The following is a 21,286-nucleotide window of genomic DNA, read 5'->3' on the forward strand; positions in this document are numbered from 1 at the left end:
GAAGGTTGAGAGGAGACTTGATAGAGGTGTTTAAAATTATGAGGGGGATTGATAGAGTTGATGTGAATAGGCTTTTTCCACTGAGAGTGGGGGAGATTCAAACAAGAGGACATGAGTTGAGAGTTAAAGGGCAAAAGTTTAGGGGTAACATGAGGGGGAACTTCTTTACTCAGAGAGTGGTGGCTGTGTGGAACGAGTTTCCAGCAGAAGTGGTTGACGCAGGTTCGATGTTGTCGTTTAAAGTTAAATTGGATAGATATATGGACAGGAAGGGAATTGTGGGTTATGGACCGAGTGTAGGTCAGTGGGACTAGGTGAGAGTAGGAGTTTGGCATGGACGAGAAGGGCCAAGATGGCCTGTTTCCATGTTTATAAATGTTATAAATGGTCACCTTAGAAACATATGTATAACACATTGGAAAATCTCATATAAAAAAAAGAGCTGAAAAATTATTACTCTCACCAGCAATCAGTGCGTGAAGCTCATCATCCAAATCTCTTACCCATCGGAGAAAACAGCTAGTGCCCTTGACATGAAATGAAAGCACCAGAATTAAACTGCTTTTCCTATAGCATTGTAAATACATTTATCAAATGTTATTCAGTAAATGCTTTGCTTAGACTTCGGAAAACCATGAAATAATTGGTTGCATAAAAACATGTTTGGTGGTTAGAATAGTATGAAATAAATTTCTGAAATTGTCATGTATGGGGCCTCAAATACGTCAACATGGCAACTACTATTAATGCGTGAATCACAGCATATTCAGAGGATTAAGTGAGTTGCAAATATCCAGAACTTACTTTTTGATTTTCAGTGTCTATCATTTGCTTCACAAAAATACCACCCTGAGGCCCTCCATTATTTTGAAAAAATTGCTGGACTTTCACATGAATTATCCACTGAACCTGTCATAGAAAGTTATGTCTGGTAATTAATACCTCAAGACTGGTCATGCCCAATTTTGGTCATATTTCAAAATCATAGCAGGAGGGAGATCAATAAAGATAACTTTATCTAGAAGGTTACTTATTCCGGAAAAAAAAAGCACTGTTCAGTTGCAAATAAGTTTAACCTAAAGAACAAAACTGTGCAGTACTTGTTGATGCTGGGAAGCTTGACCTGATTTTCAGTTTGTACCAGAAATAAAGTTCTGGCGTGAAATTCACCCAAGTGATATTAGTAATTGCATGACATCTGCTTTATGCCTTACAGAGCGATTTTCAACTTCACCTCTGCAAAATAGGAGTACTCATTTACTCCAGCTTTTACTAGCATTAGTTCCCCTGAAACAAAACAATTTCAAGGATCAAGAGACACGAAAGAACTGCTGGAAGAAATGAATGAGTCAAGCAGCATTTGTGGAGGCAAAGGGTTGATCGACATTTCACATTGAGATTCTGCACCAGGACTGGGAGTGTGGATGAAAGGTAGCCAGTATAAAGAGGTCAGAGGGAGCTATGATGAAATTTAGGAAGTCACACTGATTTATGACCGAATCCAACTACAACTTAATGAGATGGCATCCATACTGGGAGTTTGGCAAATAATATTAGTATGTCACATTATGGTGATTCACTGCCCCCAGAGCAGCGGAGAATTTCAACCCATCATGTCTGTGATAGGTCTTTAGTAGAGTCACAGCAAACATATCCCAAGCTCTGTTATCCCCCAATACCTTACATTTATATTTTAAATATTTATCATCTCTTCCTTAAAAAATGCAATGGTCTTTACTTCAATTCCTCAACCTGGCAAAGGATAATACCAACAAATAATTTCCCTGATACTCAGTGCCACTTTTAAATGCATGATCCAAATTGAATCTTACCAAAAAATAAAATAGGGTGAATGCAAAAAGTATTTCTAATAATTTAAAATACGCTAAACGTCCTCCTTCTCTGGCTTAGGAGATGTGGCAACAGGTGCTATATTCAGCTTTTTGCATGACCATAACAGCTTCTCATTTTAAAGTAGCTACACCTAGATCCTGTGAAAATTATTTAAGAATTAACTCGTGACACTTTTAGAAACCATTAACAATATCTTGGCAGCTCACATTGTGGAATTAAGAGTTCTCCAAAGTCTTGCCTACACCTTTTGCTGAAGATTTTCAAACTATGATTTTTAATTACAGTTGGCCCTCCGTATCCATGGGGGATTGGTTCTGGGATCCCCCACGGATATCAAAATTCGGGGATGCTCAAGTCCCTTATATAAAATGGCGTAGTATTTGCATATAACCTACGCACATCCTCCTTTATACTTTAAATCATCTCTAGATTACTTATAATACCTAATATAATATAAATGTTATATAAATAGTTGTTATACTGTATTGTTTAGGGAGTAATGACAAGAAAAAGAGGTCTGTACATGTTCAGTACAGACGCAACCATCATAGCTCTTCTGGGAACGCTGATGCTGCCTTAGCAAAAGTAGCGTTCAGCGTTTGTTTTGCAGAGAGCCGTTAGAGGCAGCGTGCACCCCGAGCAGCGAGAGTGGCAAAAAACAAAAATAGCGGAACCCGCGGATACAGAGGGAAGCATTCACTCAAAGGAATAACTTTCCTCTAAATCACCCAATCAAAGTTAACACCTTAAAGAGTTATATTAAGGCATCTCTTGTCGTTCTTTTTTCCAAGGGAAACCATCCTATCTCATTAAAGCTGTAATTTTTCATCATTCTTATCATTCTGATTGCACAATATATGTTTTCTAAAGCATCCACTTGTTGTAAACTTCTTTGGCTTACGTGTAACAAGATACAAAATGTTGTTTCAGTTTTTAAAATTACAAATTTGTGATTCATGAAACCAATGTACTATCTCAGCTTTGAAAATTTCCTGTAACATACTGAATGTTGCTTTTTTAATGCTATCACATTAACTCCTTTTCATTTCATTATTCAATTAATGTTAATTCTTTAATTTATTGTCAAATTACCTTGATTGTTTACAAACTCCTCAAATTATTCAGTAGTCATTCAGTTTCAGTTAGTTTCCCTGAAATATGGTATCTGTACACTTAATTTTGTCACTTACAATTTCATTATAAAATTGACATTCTTATTGTTGTTTAATGAAATAAACTCCAATATAAGCTTTTGGGTTATTACCTTGTAAATACTGACAAAGGATCCTAGAAAAGCTCCAAGCTGGAAATTTTCTTTATTGTACAAAGCAGACAATAACCGGGATGGTTTTGTAAACAAGTGTCTTAATGCAGATGGAATACGAAGGCAGCACTGAATAAGGTAGCCAACACTGAACATCCGTATAAAACCCTGAAAGAGAGTTGTTTTAAAGTATTCTAGAAATAGCATGAGATGAAAACCATATGGTTACATTTTCTATATCCGTGGATTGAATATCCATTATAGTTCATTTAACTTTCAGAGATTTACATACACTCGTTAAGACAATCCCAAATGGAATATTACTGAATTTACTCTTATAAAATAAGTACAAGACAGTTCAATAGTGTAATAGTAATGTTAGTCCTCTATAATTCAAAGAATAGGATTTCAAATTCCAGCATGGCAAATTAAGTATTTACGTTCAAGCTTAAGGAAGTAGTTTGTTCAAAAAAAAAGTCAGTGAGAGATCATAAAGTTGTCATATTCACACAAAATTCAACTATTTCACCAATTCCCTTTAGGAAAAGAAAATTGCTGTACAATCCTGGTCTAGATAATGAGTATTCCCATTCTTACAGCATGGTTTATTCTTCTAACTCATCCTTTATACCCCAGAAGATAAGGTTTGAATTTATATACCATTCATTTGCTTTCCATGCAAAAAGGAAAATTTGAAAATGCTTTAAATTTAAGATATTGACAGATCAATCACCTGCTGAAGACAGGATATATTGTGAATCTATTCACAACTCAAAGCACGCATCCAACCCTCATAACCTGCCATTTCTATATGAAGGTGATCTGTGTATTTCTATCACATTTGGGGTTTAAGCAGGTTATAATAACTGACTTGATTTCCAAATTAACTTTGAAGTTAGGAACATCTGTTTGGCTGTTTGATGTATTAGTTAGTAGAGTTGCTGAACAATGCAAAAAATATTTTTGGTATTTTAAACATTTGATGAGCAAGATATGTAAAAATTCTGAAACACTGCTGATCTATTGTCCCATTTTTTCTTTCTCACTGTGTCCACATTAACTTAAGATTAGATGTAATCATCTTCCCTTATATAATTCTCCATCTTAGTGCACAATCCTTACACTGGCATTCCCCATGGTGATTAACTGATGGTTGGTTCCTTGATATTAGAGCTGCTGAAGCGGAAAAGAGAACACACTAAATTTAGCTATTATTAGTGTAATCCACCCTTCCAAAACATTATTTTAAGAGATAAAGTATTTTTGTGTATTCAGTTGAAGAGCTCTCATAGTTTGATCCTGTCTAATTGACAGCTATTGATACATAGTTATTGATAAATAGCAAGACAGGTTTGAAGGGCTGGGTGATCAATTCTTCTTTTATTTCTATTGTGTTCTCATATTGAAAGGCTGTTCCCCCAAAGGGCTCAACCACTCTGGCGCACAGAGAGGAAATTAGACAAGATTTGTAAGGGATGAGAGTGGAGTGCTGTACAGGACAGAGACTGATGCAGCAGCAGGAAGATCAGCATGAGAGTTGGTATTTAGAGAAAAATTAGGGCCTGGGTCAGCAGCTAAGGGTTATTATGAGGGAGTTGTTTTGAAGTTGGGAGTTAACAAGTATGGAGATCAAATAGGAGATCAGTGGTATGGGTAAAACGGAACTGAATGCCAGGACTATTGTACATGAAGTCTGCAAGCTGGGAGGCCTCCTGCCAGCCACCCACTCCTCTTCAACACACAAGAGAACTGTCACAAAAAAAACACTAAAAGGGAACCTGCCTTAAGTATGCCAACAGATTCCGAATTCCCTTTAAATAATACAAATGCAAGCTCACAAGTGCTTTTGAGGCTTGCTTTCAAACAAGTGGCTGGCACCACCTGCAGGCCAAACATGCTTACTCCAAAATCCAAGAATTGCTCTATTAGCAGGTTAAATGCCCAGAATAGGCATGAGGTTTGAACTTAGTTGACTGCAAAATGGTCATAATATGCAAACTGATAAACCACTGCAGACTTGATTAGAAAACAATTACTTACTTTAACACAATAGGAAATGCAGTTGTCTTCATAATGCTTACAACATCTGTGTCTTGGGCCACGTTTACAACTGAACAGAAAAAAATAAATTTAATATCTATTCTTTCTATTTTAATAATGCCATTTTTGAGGAAAGTCTCAAATATAAAAATCTCAAAGGATAAAACAAAAGCTTAATGTTATGGGACTGCACTAAGTAAAGTGTACTGTGTTACACATCAGATACAATGGAAGTATCTACAACTCTAGACAAAGTTTTGATAAGTAATTAAATACTGCTAGAGGGTCAATACAAACTCTGCACTCCACATCAGCCATGCATTGTGCTCATTATTTATGGTTAGTTATTAAACACATGACAATTTAATACGCCTCATAAAATAGAGTGAACGAGAAACACTGTACCAGCTGACTTTCAACTGACAGCAGTAATAAATTAAGTGGTGTCGAGGCATTAAATCAGGGAAGCAACATATTAGGTCATACATCGGGTTGCAAGCAGTACTTGATTTTGTTCAAACTTCAACTATATTTTATCAACTCATTTTGTTTAAATTTCAACTATATGATCTCAAAGTTCATAATGGAAAATGATTTCATGCTTTCAGCCTCATTGTGAAAGGCATAGTTTTCTTCATACAGCTGTATCAACATATTTGTATTATGTACCTTATAGAAGGCACCCTTTAGCATACTGTGATGCCATTCTTGACCTTTCTTCACTTTTCACTGATTTAAAAAAAACATGAGCAGTAATGCTGAATTGCAACCTGGTGATCAAACAAGTAACACTTTAAAGTAGCCAAAACTTTCCCAAAGAGTTTCATTAATGCAGAACGACCAAGAATATCAATTTTCTGGCTGCAAGCAAATAAATCAGGATTAACATTGCTTCCAGTCTGGGTTGTCAATGGCGTGGAGTACTTCACTGGTTGCTCATCCATTGTGTCTCTCAAAATAAAATTAGCCATGCAGTTATCTTCAAGATGGGAGCCTCATTATTTAAGACTAAGGTGACTGAACATTTTAATCTTATCTGCAACTGGAGAAACAGAATGCAGAGAAGACAAATCTGTAAGATCTAAAAAATGCAGGAATGGAGGCAAGGCTCCTGAAAAGGTTATAGTGGGACATGAAGATGGATATGTGATATTTAAAATCAATACATTGATACATAGCCCAACATAAATACAGATAGCGGAGTTTTAGAAATTTATCACATAATAAAAATTTAGAGCTTATGAAGAAATCAGAATGAGAAACCATTAAGGATGTTGTAAGGATGTTAGCATCATGCAGATGTTCCTCTAAGAACAGAGATGACAAAAGTAAAGCATAACATATTGATGACATTAAGCTCAAGACAATTTATACTTAAAACTTAATTATGACCAAATCAAGAAAATAAGCATAAGAACATAAAAATAGGACCAGGAGTAGGCTGCTCCGCCATTCAATGAGATCATGGCTGATCTGGCCATGGACTTATCTCCACCTACCTGCCTTTTCCCCATAACCCTTAATTCCCCTACTGTGCAAAAATCTATCCGTCCTTGTCTTAAATTACATAATGAGGTAGCCTCCACTGCTTCATTGGGCAGAGAATTCCACAGATTCACCAGTCTAAGCACTTCCTCCTCATCTCTGCCCTAAATCTAATACCCCCCCCCGCCAATCTTGAGGCTATATCCCCTAGTTCTAGTCTCTTTAGGACAGATTGTCAGCGGAATAATTTTGGATGAGATGTTAACCTGATCATGGGTATTCTGATGAAGGGTGTTCAACAAGAAATGTTAACTCTGTCCACAGATTGTCCCTGACCTGCTAATCTTTTTTCAGCATTTTCTGCTTTCATGTTAAACTGAGGTCCTGTTTGCCAATCAGCATTTTGAAAATGACCAGAAGAGACATCCTTGTTATTATTGGACTGTTTGTAATTGCCTGTTATGCCTCCAATTCAACTACAATTCCATAAGTATCTATTTGCAAAGCCCTATGGATTGCTCTAAAAATGGTAGCAATTATACACTCAGTGGCCAATTTATTAGGCACACGTGCTCGTTAATGCAAATATCTAATCAGCTAATCATGTGGCAGCAACTGAATGCATAAAAGCAAATAGACATGGTCAAGGGATTCAGTTATTGTTCAAACCAAACATCAGTTAGGGGAAAAATGCGATTAAGTGCCTTTGATCATGGAATGATTTTGGCGTCAGATGGGGTGGTTTGAGTATCTCTGAAACAGCTGATCTCCTGGGATTTTCATGCACAATAGACCCTAGAGTTTACAGAAAATGGAGCAAAACAAAAACAAAAAAGAACTCTGTGGATGAAAATGCCTTGCTAATAAAAGAGTTCAGAGAAGAAGGGCCAGACTGGTTCAAGGTGACAGGAAGGCAAAAGATGATCAAATAACCATGTGTTACAACCGTGGAGTGCAGAAGAGCATTTCTGAATGCACAACCTGTCCAATTTTGAAGTTAATTGGCTCCAACAGCAGAAGACCATGAACATACACTCAGTGGTCACTTTATTAGGTACCAGAGGTACCTAATAAAATGGCAACTGAGTGTATATGATTGCATTAATTTTATTTATTATAGTTCCTTATGACTTTAAAACACCAACTGGACTCTCAAGTCTGCTGGTTGTCAGAACGATCCTATTTCCACATTTATTTTGTTGTATTTTATCATATTTGTTTAAAACATTCCCTAACTGGCACATCAGCTTTCTACACTGGAGATAAATTACAACAACTATTTGAGAAAACAATCAACACATCCATGGGATATGGAAGGTCTGAAGTCCATGCAGAGAAGTACATACAAATTCTACACAGACAGCCTCAAAGGTTGTAATCAAACCTGGAATTAAATGCCTTCCTGCTGTGTTATTGTTATGCCCTTTGAAGAAGTATGGAGAGGAAAGATTTATTTAAAGGTCACTCCAAGTCAATAAGGGCTGTCAGAATGTGTAACTTTTAGTTGATGTGCATTTTTCTTTTTTTAGAGTCACAGAATTAGAGCACAGAAACAAACTCTTCATTCCACAATGCCTGTGCTTCCCATTTTCTTTATCCATACTAATCCTTTTTACCTAATTTGGTAAAAAACCTTTTGTGCCTTGGTAATTCATGTGGCTACCTAGATGATTGCTGATGAAGGGTCTCAGCCCAAAACATCAACTGTTCATTTATTTCCATATATGTTGCCTAGTCTGCTGAGTAGCTCCAGCACTTCGTGCGCATTGCTCTGGATTTCCAGCATCTGCAGAATCTCTTGTGTTTGTGTAAATGTTGTCTGCAGCACATCCTCAAGCAGCACGTTTCAGATTCCACCTACTCTTTGCATGAAAATCTCCTTCTTCGATCCCTACCACACCATTGATCTAGAATCATAGAGTGATAGAAAAGTACAGCACAGCTACTCAACTATTGACCCACCTCTCACCTTACACACCTGCTCCCATTTTACTCAACACCACTATGGGGGGGAAATGTCTTATCATCTACACTATCTAACTGTTTTATAACTATGTATAATCCAGTTAACGCTCAGCCTCCCCTACTCCAAGGAAAACAAACTCAACCTATCAAAATAAACCCAACACAAATCTCTTTCATAACTGCAATTTTGCAATCCAGGCAACATCCAGGTGAACCTCCTCGGCATGCACACCAGTGCAACCGCCTCCTTCCTACAACCATCTCCTTAGCAACACTATTTATTGGCTCAGGAAAATCGACCTGGATACAGCACAAATGCCATCCCATTAAGTCCCTTGCATCAAGGTAATCACTTTATTCAAAATGTTAAAAACCCTCACTACTATAATCCTATGGTTGTTGTATCTATCTATGATTTATCCATGTGTCTGCTCTTCCATCGCCCATGAAGCTTCACACTTCTCTTTAACGAAGACACTGGATCAAATCAAGCTGGCTATGGTTGGGAATCATCAGTGAAGATATAACTACTCCCAAATAAGTCCTGGACTTATTACAAATATGGAACATGCTGAGTAATGAATGTTACAGTTTCTCAGCTTTACACTGATTAAACTCCTCTTTGATCGTGTTCTAAACTTGGCACAGTAGATTTGCCATTTATTGGAATGGGGATTACCAAAATGGACATCAGAATTTTTAAAAAATAACTCCATTTTAACTATTTGTGTTTTAATGACTTATTTTTCTAAATGTTCAGTATTTTATCTACAGCCAATCAATTGCTTCAAAATCTGAGGGCGATATATTTAAAAAAGTGTAAGTCACCCAAATTTGATGGGTGAATGACAACCAGAGCAGAACAAGTAAAATGCAACAGGCGAGTACTGCATGACTGACCTGATGAAGGGTCTCAGCCCGAAACGTCGACTGTACCTCTTCCTAGAGATGCTGCTTGGCCTGCTGCGTTCACCAGCAACTTTTATGTGTGTTATTTTATCCCTGTGCTGTGTTTGTAAGTATTATACATTGCAACAATGATACCCAAGGTGCTGAATCTTTAATCTAAAATAGATGGGAATTATTTCTGCCAGTCGGGGATGTGGAGCAAAGGCAAGTTTAGACTAGACCTGGAGATAAATGGCTTCTTAAAGATAATTTAAATATAAACCTGAAGAAGTGTAGAAGTTAGTTGAATACTGAATTGGATTACAGATGAAGTGATAGAATGGCTCAGGAATGGTTCTACTTGCCATACACCTGGTTGTAATAAACTCATAATGCTAGAAATGTCCACTGGAGCGTGAACAATCCCTGAATGAGAATAGATTCCCAACAATAAAACAAGAGATCAGGTTAATTACTGCACAACATGATAACTCCAGCCAAGTTCCTTTAAGCCAGCTTCCATTACTTCCTAATGATGGTATCACTTTGGAGTTGAACATCTATACTAATGGTCAGAGGCTGAGGCATGTTCATCAGCTGAAATAATGAGTTTTCATAAAGAGTTGAAGTATGCACCAATGGAAGTCAAGGTGCTGAACAATCTCTGAAAAAAAAACTATTTGGGTTATACCGAGTTCCAAGAACAAGACCCACACTTGTCGCTTTATACTCTGAAACAAAACACTGTGGAGCTGTCTAGAAGTAGCCATCATACACTAGTCTCAACTTAATTAATCTTTGTATCAAAGTTTTCAGCCTTGAACAACATTGTGCACTCTGCTCCCACTAACTCATATCTAACGGAAAGAATGCAAATCACACTTTCTCGATGCAGGGTCTTGACCTGAATTGTTGACAACTCCTTTCCTACTATAGATGCTGCTCAATCCATTAAATTCCTCCATTAGATTTTTTTGTTGAATGCAATTTGCGCATTGCTGGAGAGGACCCAGTCCAACTCCAACTTCACACAGGTACAATCTTTCAAATCCACCTTCGCAAGTCTGCCATATGACGTCCCATTCTGTAATTCCATGACTTTAAGGCAGGAATGTTCTGTCATGGGGACTCATCATTGTCAAACAATTTCTTATCGTAAAGCCTCTTGTTTGCCCACTTACTGGAACCCTTGCTGAATAGGTGTCAGACCAGTCAAGGCTGGCCATCCTCCACTTTGAGGGCGTCATGTAACAACCCACACTGTAGCTGTTGGAAACACAAATCAACCCACATATGATGCATCCTGGACAAGTTCAGCACTGGACCACAAGAACCACATTAGCCACATGGTTCACCACTTGTGAACAAACTGACTGACTTCTATCGGTATTTTTTTTTTGGTAAAGCTGAATAAATACATGACATGCACTGTAGAAGAACATGGACCACTTTGTTCCAAGGAAGCCATTACTGGGCACTCTTGGAACAACATCTGCTTGAAAGGGAGAGCGCAGAAAAAGTTAACACACAATTCCTTGTGGAGTTTACACACCAGTTTTAAAAAGTGAGCAGGGCTTGTTGGGATTTGTCTGTAGAGTGGGAGATTGCTTTGGTTATTAGTAACTTAACAAAGGCCAATAAAAAGAAGTGAGGTTTAAGCAGAACGGCCATTGTGGGAGTGGCTCAGGGTTAGAGTGGGAGGCTTCGGCTTCTGCTATAACAGACTTAGGCAAGAACAGAAGGTTCAATGTAATCTTCTAGTAAGTTCTCTTTTTCTCGCTTTGTTTATCAGTACATAGGTAATGCAGTGAGACTGGATCCAGGCTTAGTGGTATGTTCTCAAGTGAGATGTGGCAACGAGTTATCTCCAGTCTCGTTGATAACTATATCTGCATAAAGTGTATCAAGCTGCAGCTCTTTAGAGACTGTGTTAAAAAATTGGGGCTGCAGGTTGATGACCTTCGGTTCATGTGGGAGAATGTGGAAGTGAGAGATAGCAGCTATAAGGAGGTTGCAGGAGGCAGGTGGCTAGGTTACTGTCAGGAGAGGGAAAGGGAAAAGGCAGCTAGTGCAGAATACACCTGTGGCCGTTCCCCTCAATAAAAAGTATATCTCAAATAAACTCTTCTCGGGCTTCCAGTTGGGTACAGAAGGAGGGAAATACAGTGAAAGGGCTGAAGATGGGGCAGTTAGTATACAGGTCAATGCAGTGTGTAGTGAGTGTGAGAACGAACAGGCAGATAATAGGCAAAATTGCAGTCAGTGGGATGAGTTGAAGTGTAATATGGGGGCATAGTCAAAAAGGGTGATGAATACATGAACCCTTAGGAGGCAGTGTTCAAAATATGTTAGAATTCACTTGCAGTTTGGCAGGGAGAAGTTACAGTCAAATATATCAGGTTTACAGTGGAGTAAAGGGAATTAAGGCAAGAGAGAGGAGATGGCCAAAGTTGAGTTGAAGGGAACACTATCAGGGATCACAGCAGAACAGCAGTGGCTAGAGTTTCTGGGAGCAATTCAGAAAGCACAGGATAGATACATCCCAAAAAAGAAGCAGCATTCTAAAGTAAGGATGAAGCAACCATAGCTGGCAGATGTCAAAGCCAACATAAAAGCCAAAAAGAGGGCATATAATATAGCAGAAATTAGTGGGAAGCTTTTAAAAACCAACAGAATGCAACTAAAATGGCCATAAGGACAGGAAAGATAAAATATAAAGCTAGCCAATATATAAAATAGGATACAAAAAGATTTTACAGACATATGAAAAGTAAAACAGAGATGTCAGTGGATATCAGACTTCTGGAAAATGACACAGGAGAGGTACTAATGGGGGACAAAGAAATGGCAAACCAACTTGATAAGTACTTTGTGTCAGTTTTCACTACGGAAGACACCAGCAATATGACTGAAATTAGAGAGTGTCAGGGGGCAGAAGTGAGTGTAGCTGCTATTAATAAGGAGAAGGTGCTTGGGAAGGTGAAAGGTCTGAAGGTAGCTAACTAACCTGGACCACACTGACTATACCCTAGCATTCTGAAAGAGGTAGCTGAACAGACTGTGGAGGCATTACAAGAGATCTTTCAAGAATCACTAATGGTTCTGGAGGATTGGAAAATTGCAAACATCACTCCACTCTTTCAGAAGAGAGGGAGGCAGAAAAAAGGGAATGATAGGACAGTTATTCTGACGGCAGTGGTTGGAAAGACGTTGGAGTCCATTATTACTTGGAAGCACATGATAAAATAGAACAAAGGCTTCCTTAAGGGGAAATCTTGCCTGACAGATCTTCTGGAATTCTTGAAAGAAATAACAGGTAAGACAGGCAAAGGAGAATAGGTGGATGCTGTTTACTAGAATTTTCAGACAAGGTGCTGCACAAAATGCTGCCAAACAAGATAAGAACCCATTATACTACAGGAAAGATACTAGCATAGATAGAAGACTGGCTGATTGGCAGGAGGCGAAGAATTGGATTAAAGAGGACCTTTTCTAGTTGGCTTCCTGTGACTAGTGATGTTCCACAAGGTTGATGTTGGGACCTCTCCTAGTCACATTATATATGTCAATGATTTGGATAACGGAATTGATGGCTTTGTGGCCAAGTTTGTGGATGATACAAAGATAGGTAGAGGGCAGGTAGTGTTGAGAAAGCAGAGTCTGCAAAAAAACTTAGACAGATTGGGAGAATGGTCAAAGAAGTAGCAGATGGGATGAAGTGTAATTAAGTGTATGGTCATAGACTTTGGTAAAAGGAATTAAGGCATAGACTATTTTCTAAATGAGGAGGAAATTCAAAACTCAAAGGTACAAAGGGACATGGGAATCCTTGTGCAGGATTCCTAAAGATTAATTCAGATGTTGAGTTAGTGGTAGGAAAGCAAATGCGAGAGAGCTAGAACATAAAGATCAGGACGCAATACTAAGGCTTTATCAGACTGCACTTGTGAGCAGCTTTATCTTAGACACCTTATCTAAGAAAAGATGTCCTGGCATTGGAGATATTCCAGAGGAAGTTCACCAGAATTATTCCGAGAATGAAAAGGTTAACACGTGACGAGCATTTGATGCCTATGGTCCAGTGTTCACCAGAGTTTAGAAGAATAAGGGAGGAATCTCATTGAAACCTCTCAAATATTGAAAGGCATGTATAAAGTGGATGCGGAAAGGACGTTTCCCATAGACTGAGAATCTAGGACCAGAAGACACACCTCAGAATGGAGGGACATCCATTTATTACAGAGGTGAGGAGGAGGAATTTCTTTAGCCGGAGGTGATGAATCTGTGGAATTTATTGGTACATCCGGCTGTGGAGGCTAGGTCATTGGGTATATTTAAAATAAAGATTGATAGGTTTTAGATTAGTCAGGGTGTCAAAGATTAGGAGGAGAAGTCAAGAGGATGGGGTTGAGAAGGATAATAAATAAGCAATGATGGAATGGTCAAGCAGACTCAATGGACCAAATGGTCTGACTCCATTCCTGTATCTTAAGGTTGTTTGGTCAGCCTGGTTTTACAAAATTAGCCTCACATTGGGAGGGATGGAAGTAAAACATTTTGCCTCTCCTCCTCACCTCCTTAGCAAAAATAGACAACAGCCATCTCTTACCTTCCTAACAGATGTCCCAATCCTATCTAAGACATCCCAGATGCAAGCTCGTCAAACGTATAAAAAACTAAACAGGTAAGTTCTTGAACCTGTCTGATCCACTGTGTAACTTGATATAACTCTCTTTAAAATTTTCCTGTGAGCAGATGGCATAGGTTTAAATTAAGAGGCAAGATGTATAAAAGGATACAAGGAAAACACTGCCTTGGGGGTGGTGGAGCAAAAATTATGACAGCATATTTTATATATATATATAAAATGAGCAGTTAAATTGCTGAGGCATAGATGGCTGCAGAAATAGTAAACCAGAATAGTATGGATGGGTACTTGACAGTTGTTATACCAACAGGTGTGTTGTGTGTTGAGTGACTATAAGTTTCTTATCATTCCAAATATTCTTAGTTAATTAAATTAATGATAACTAACATCGGAGACATGTGAGAAGCCAGATTGAACGTTTAATATACCACAGAGGAACTGAGTGCTTACAACTATGGTGTTTAGAACAGAAATTTAATAATTTCATTGGCATTGAGTCTTACCAGGCTTTGAACATCATGAACACAACTGGGTAAAATAACAACAAAACTAAAGTCAAAATTAAAAACAAGGTTCATTATTCATTAATTTGAACTTCCATTTAATGTTGATAGTGTCTTTTGGCTAAATATACTGCAAGACTGAAGGATTGATCATTCATATACAATACTTTTTAATCAGGGCTCAGGCAAAATTTTCTACAATGCCTTCAAGAAGTATTCAGCCCCCACAATTATTTTCACATTTTAACATCTCATTTTCTAAATTTAAAATATATTGAAGTAGGATTTTTGAGCTAATCTACTAATCTTCACATCAAAAGAAAAAAATCCAAAACCTGTCAACAATTTAGTAAAAATTAGAAACCAAAATTTGAGAGGCTGAAAAAGTATTTATCATTCATTTAATTACTATGTTAACTTTCCTCAGGTGCAATATACTATTACCTTATCAACTCACCCAATTTGTTGAAGTAGAAAATTGTAGGATCACCCATTTTCAATGAATTGATAGGAATAAATATTCCCCCTTTCTGTAAGGTCCAACAGTTTGGTAGATTTTCAACAGACCAAAGCAAAATGAAGACAAAGGAGCATTGAAGACAAGTCAGGGAAATGATAATATAGATCTGGGGAAGGGTACAAGACCATCTCAAAGGCACTAAACATACCTCGGAACTCAGAGCAGTCCATCGTGGAAAAAGTGGAAAAAATATGAAACCACAGCCATAATGCCTAGGTCAGGCCACCTCTCTAAACCTTGTCATCGGAGAAGAATAGCATTTGTAAGCGAGGCCTCTGTGACGTCAACAGTCACTCTGAGTGAGCGTCAGAAGTCAGTGACTGCACCTGGAGTTGAACTTCATGGCTCTACAATCTCTAAAGCAGGGGTTGACAACCTGGAGTCTATGGACCTGTCAATTAATAGTTATAGGTCCGTGCCATAAAAAATTTGGGAACCCCTTCTCTAAAAAAAGTATATTCTTGACTACAGCTCTGCCTTTAATACCATCATTCCAAATAAACTGATTCCTAAGCTCTGGAACCTGGGCCTTAGCACTCAGATCTGCAGCTGGATCTTCAACTTCCTCACAGACAGGACCCAGGCTGTAAAAATAGGGGACAAGCTCTCCTCTACAATCACTCTGAGCACCGGTGCTCCACAAGGCTGTGTACTCAGCCCCCTGCTGTACTCACTGTACACCCATGATTGTGTAGCCAAGTTTTCATCAAACTCAATATATAAGTTTGCTGATAACACAAAAATTGTAGGCCGTATCTCCGGTAATGATGAGTTTGAGTACAGAGAGGAAATGAAGAACCTGGTGGCATGGTGCGAGGACAATAACCTAACCCTCAACGTCAGCAAGATGAAGGAATTGGTTGTTGACTTCAGAAGGAGTAGTGGTCCGCACGACCTGATTTACATTGGTGGTGCGCAAGTGGAACAGGTCAAAAGCTTTAAGTTCCTCGGGGTCAATATCACAAATGACCTGACTTGGTCCAACCAAGCAGAGTTCACTGCCAAGAAGGCCCACCAGCGCCTTTACTTCCTGAGAAAGCTAAAGAAATTTGGCCTGTCCCCTAAAACCCTCACAAATTTTTATAGATGCACCGTAGAAAGCATTCTTCTAGGGTGCATCACAACCTGGTATGGAAGTTGTCCTGTCCAAGACCGAAAGGAGCTGCAGAAGATCATGAACACGGTGCAGCACATCACAGAAACTAATCTTCCGTCCGTGGACTCACTTTACACCGCACGCTGTCGGAGCAGTGCTGCCAGGATAATTAAGGGCACGACCCACCCAGCCAACAGATTTTTTGTCCCTCTTCCCTCCAGGAGAAGGTTCAGGAGCTTGAAGACTCGTACTGCCAGATTTGGGAACAGCTTCTTTCCAACTGTGATAAGACTCCTGAACAGATCCTGACCCAGATCTGGGCTGTACCCTCCAAATATCTGGACCTGTTTCTCGGTTTTTTTGCACTACCTTACTTCCCATTTTTCTATTTTCTATTTATGATTTATAATCTAAATTTTTAATATCTACTAATTTTAACATTTAATATTTGTAATCCAGGGAGTGTGAAGCGCAGATTCAAATATCGCTGTATAATTGTACGTTCTAGTACTAATTGTTTGGCGACAATAAAGTATAAAGTACTTTGCAATGCATCACATCACTTACAAGAGACGGCCAAGATATAGAAGTTGTTCTTCTTCTGGTCGGATGAGACTAAAAGGGGAACTTTTTGACCTCAGCACCTAGTGGTATGTGTGGCATAAATCTAATACTGCGAATCACAAAGGTAATACCATCCCTGCTGTAAAGTATGATGGAGGCAGCACTGTACTAAGGGGATGCTTTCCAGCAGCATGGACAGGAAATCTAGTCAGGATTGATAGGAAGATGAATGCTGCTAAATACAGAGAGATGCTGGATAAAAACCTGCTAGCCTCTGCCAGAAAGCTTAAATAGGGGAGGAAGTTCATCGTTCAGCAGGACAGCGACCCAAAGCACACTGCCAGGACAGCCATAGAGTGGTTTCAGCTGAAGAAAACTGGTGTATTTGAGTGGCTCAGTCAGAGTCCTGACCTTAACCCAATCAAATATTTCAGGCAAAACCTCAAGACTGCTGTGTACCACAGCTCCCCAACTAACCTGACACAGCTTGAGTAATTTTGCAAGGAGAAATGGGCAAATCTTGCTCCATCAAATTGAGCAAAGCTAATAGAGACTTATCCTTAGCTGCGAGAGGTGGATTCACTTAAGTACTGTGTAAAGGGGGATCAATACTTTTGATGTGCAGACAGTTCAGTTTTTGAATTTTTAAGTTTTCCATGTTTTACAATTTTCCCTGTTTTTCTGGGCTCTACTGTGGGAAAAAAAAAGAGCATGGGATTCACAAATAAAAATTCTCAGTTAAAGTGATCAAAATCCTTAGTTGTGATCATTATTTATGTGAACAAAGGGTTGGGGGATGAATACATTTTAAAGGCACTTTGAAGGAACATTTCAATGTTCCTTGGCTTTAATATCAAATGATATTCAAACTTACTTGAACAGTTTTGCTTCAAAGAATTTGCTTTTGCAACTTTGACCTATATTCAAGTTTTTTTTTAAATTTCAGTCAATCCTTGGCTGAAACAGAGTGAGTGGACACACTGCCTGTTACCAGGCTATTGAAGGAACTGGAAAGAGAAATTATAATTTTGCAGTTTTGTTCATTTTTTTCCCTGTTCCTCCCCATGTTCCTTATTCTGGGTAAGTCTTCAGATGGGAAACTACGTGAAGCAGGAATTAAATCTGATATCAACACATATCCCCTCATTTTATTTGAATGTTGAATATTTAAGTAGCAGAGGCACAGTCACTAAACCTATACAAGATTGCTATTCTGGTAAGTATATTGCATTTGTTCTTCCTACTTAAGCAAAATCAGTCTCCTTGTGGTCAATCCACTTCCGCAATTGTTCACTGAAACAATTTTAGGATAAAGCAGGTCTGAGGCCCAAAAATTCTTAACTACTTCCTTTTTGCATTTAAGACTTAAGTTCAAATACAAGCCAAATGCTGTGAAGTGAGCCTGGATGTTCTTAACATGGTTTCTGATGGGTGTGCTGCACAACACAAATCTGCCAGTACTTTCTGCAACCTTTTTCTCCCTAAATCATGAATGTCTTTTAGGGATGGAAATGAGATTATATGCAATGCAAAGAAATTTGCAACAGTAACACATGCAAAATGTCAGAAAACATTTATGGAAATGAATAGTTGACATTTCGGGCCTAAACCCTTCTTTAGAACTGGAAAGGAAGGGGGAAACACCAGAATAAAAATGTGGATGGAGGGGGAAGGAGAATAGCTAGTAGATGATAGGTGAAGCAAGGTGGGAGGGAAAGGTAAGGGGCTGGAGAGGAAGGAATCTGATATGAGAGGAGAGTGGATCATCGGAAAAAGGAAAGGAGGAGGGGCACCATTGGGAGGCAAAAGGCAGGTGAGAAGAGGTAAGAGGCCAGAATGGGGAACAAAAGAAGAGGAAATAAGGAGGGAATTTTTTAGTGAAAGGAGAAATAGATATTCATGTCATCAAGTTGGAGGCTACCCAGAAGGAGTACAAGGAGTTGCTCTTCCACCCCGAGGGTGGCCTTATCGTGACACAAGAGGAGGCCACAGACCAACATGTTGAGATGGATATGGGAATGGGAAAATGTTTGTCCACTAGAATGTTCTGCTTTAGACAGATGGACCCAAGGTGCTTGACGATGTGGTCCGCCAATTTGTAACGAGTCTCACCAATGTAGAGGAGGCCACATCAGGAGCACCGGACACAATACATGACCCAAGCAGATTCGCAGGTGAAGTGCTGTCTCACCTGCAAGGTCTGTTTGGGCCCCTGAATGGAGATACAAGAGGAGATGAATGGGCAGATGTAGCACTTAGGCCAGTTGCAGGGATAAGTGCTGGGAGAGAGATTAATGGGGAGAGATGACAAGAGGAACTCTATCACTGTTAAAGCAGCAGGAAGATGGTGTAAGCACCGATGTCCAGGAAATGGAGGAGATGGAAGTGAGGGCAGCATCAATAGCAGAGGAAGGGAAACCCCATTCTTTGAAGGAGCAGGATATCTCTGATGTCCTGGAAAGGAAAACCTCATCCTAGGAACAAATGTGGCAGAGACGAAGGAACTAAGAAAAGAGAATAGCATTTTTCCAGGAGACAGGGTGGGAAGTGGTGTAGTCAAGATAGCCATGGGAATCGGTAGACTTATAACAGACATCAGTCAATGGTTTGTCTCCAAAGATGGAGACAGAGAGATCAAGAAAGGGGAAGGAGGTGTCAGAAATGAACCAAGTGAATTTAAAGGGCAGGGTGGAAGTTGGAAGCAAACTTGATGAAATTGTTGAGCTCATCATGGGTTGAGTTCACATTTCAATAAGTATGATGTGCTCCAAGATGGAGCTTAAGGGATAGTCTTTGATGTAAATAACCCAGTAAGTGATCCCAATTTATAGTGGAGGACAAGCTAATGCTGAAAATCCATGCTTTTCCTTTAAGGTAGCCTTACAAAGAAACACATTGAGCATGAATTTAAAATACAAATGTAAGGATATTTAGTTAGCCTTCATTCTTCAGCACTTTTAAAAATTCTTTTTGCATGATTGATAGCATATTTTTGGAATTTTAAAAATGTGTTTGCCCATGAAAATCTTTCATTGGAATAACTAATCGAAACTGATTGTAATGGAAAGTAAAGTATCCTTATAGTGTAGATGTTAATGGGTACATGAAAATATAAAAGGACAGAAATTAAAATGCAGCATGCAGCATGTGATGACAGATTTGAACAAGAAAGATATAAACCTTTGACACTTGGAAAGCTGGTGTTCGAGTTTGAACTAGTTCAAGGATAAAAATAGTCCTCGTCTGATCTGTCGAAAAGTTCTACATTCCCATCTAATGCATCTGTCAGTAACCTTCTAAAATTATGAAAGAAAAAGAATAAACTGTTAAGAGAATCCCATTGTCAATCATTGTAAAGTCAATTTAGCGACTCTGGCATTATATTAATCTCAAACTTTGGTCTTCTCAGATGATACCTAACCTGCATTTTTTTTGCATTATCTGTTTTAATTTCAGAATTTCCAGCACCTGCAGTGTTTTGCTTTATAATTTATGAAAGAGTCTGTTAACCTATAGGTACTTGATTTCCCAGGCAATAACTGGTTCTGAGAACTCATTAACTTGCCTCCTGGCAGATGCACTGACATGATTGACCATGCATGCCTGTCTTACCATGCAGTTTAAAGATTCAGGGCAACAATCATAAATTTATCTCAAATTACATGTTTCTCACAAAGCTATTTCAAAGTTCTTGTCAATTTTCCACGTAACATCCCTACTCAATAAATAATGTGACAATAACATTTTATTAAATATGATAATGGATATTCTTTAGGAAAACCCATTTCTTTTGCTTATCAAATTAAATATAAAGTTTCCATTATTAATCCAATTACCAAAATGAAAAGCATTCTGTCAATAATAACCATGAGCGATTTAAATATTTTAGCTCATCTTGATTTTGTGTGTAACTTGCTTTTCTCCCATTGTTATATTGAACCACTTGCATTCTTCTTACATTTTGAACCCCTTTATATTCTTGAAGAAAATGAGAGTGGACATTTCATGAATAAAAATGCATGGTTTTTCAAAGAATGCTCATTAGTTTAATTACTTAAAACCCAAGTACATCAAATAGCTAACAAAAAAGATACAAAGAGCCCATTTTACTAGACTACAAGAACCCCACCCTCTCAATTGAGAACCCCTCTCAATTGTACAATTTCCCATACAATCAATGTAACTCTACCTAAAGTTAAAAAAAAGAGTAACTTATCCCTTCCTAAATATTACATACTGGATTTCTCGCAAAATGACAGCAAGGTAGTTTGGTATATAGATATACACGAGCAAAAATAAATCATATTCTCCTCACAGAAGACAGAATATTGATACAATATGAAACTTCCTCTGATTTGTTGAGGTACCCAATACATCAATGCAATCGAATAAATGGACACATCTTGGGTTCTCACTTCACATTCTGGAAAGATTTGTTCTCAGAATGTGAAACCTAATA

The 21,286-nt window shown here is 38.4% G+C and overlaps 1 protein-coding gene across 1 annotated transcript in view; it reads right to left on the reverse strand.

The window, feature by feature from the left end:
* tmem135 (transmembrane protein 135) overlaps positions 1–21,286 on the reverse strand; it is a 429,004-nt gene that overhangs the window by 25,883 nt on the left and 381,835 nt on the right. Inside the window, exons 9-11 of the mRNA XM_063053891.1 lie at positions 5,159–5,228; positions 3,119–3,286; positions 464–527 (exon numbers count right to left, since the gene is read on the reverse strand). Of these exons, the coding sequence (XP_062909961.1) occupies positions 464–527; positions 3,119–3,286; positions 5,159–5,228 (302 nt within the window). The remainder of the gene's footprint in view (positions 1–463; positions 528–3,118; positions 3,287–5,158; positions 5,229–21,286) is intronic.

This window comes from Mobula hypostoma, chromosome 7 (assembly GCF_963921235.1).
Source record: "Mobula hypostoma chromosome 7, sMobHyp1.1, whole genome shotgun sequence".
Taxonomy (NCBI): Eukaryota; Metazoa; Chordata; class Chondrichthyes; order Myliobatiformes; family Myliobatidae; genus Mobula; species Mobula hypostoma.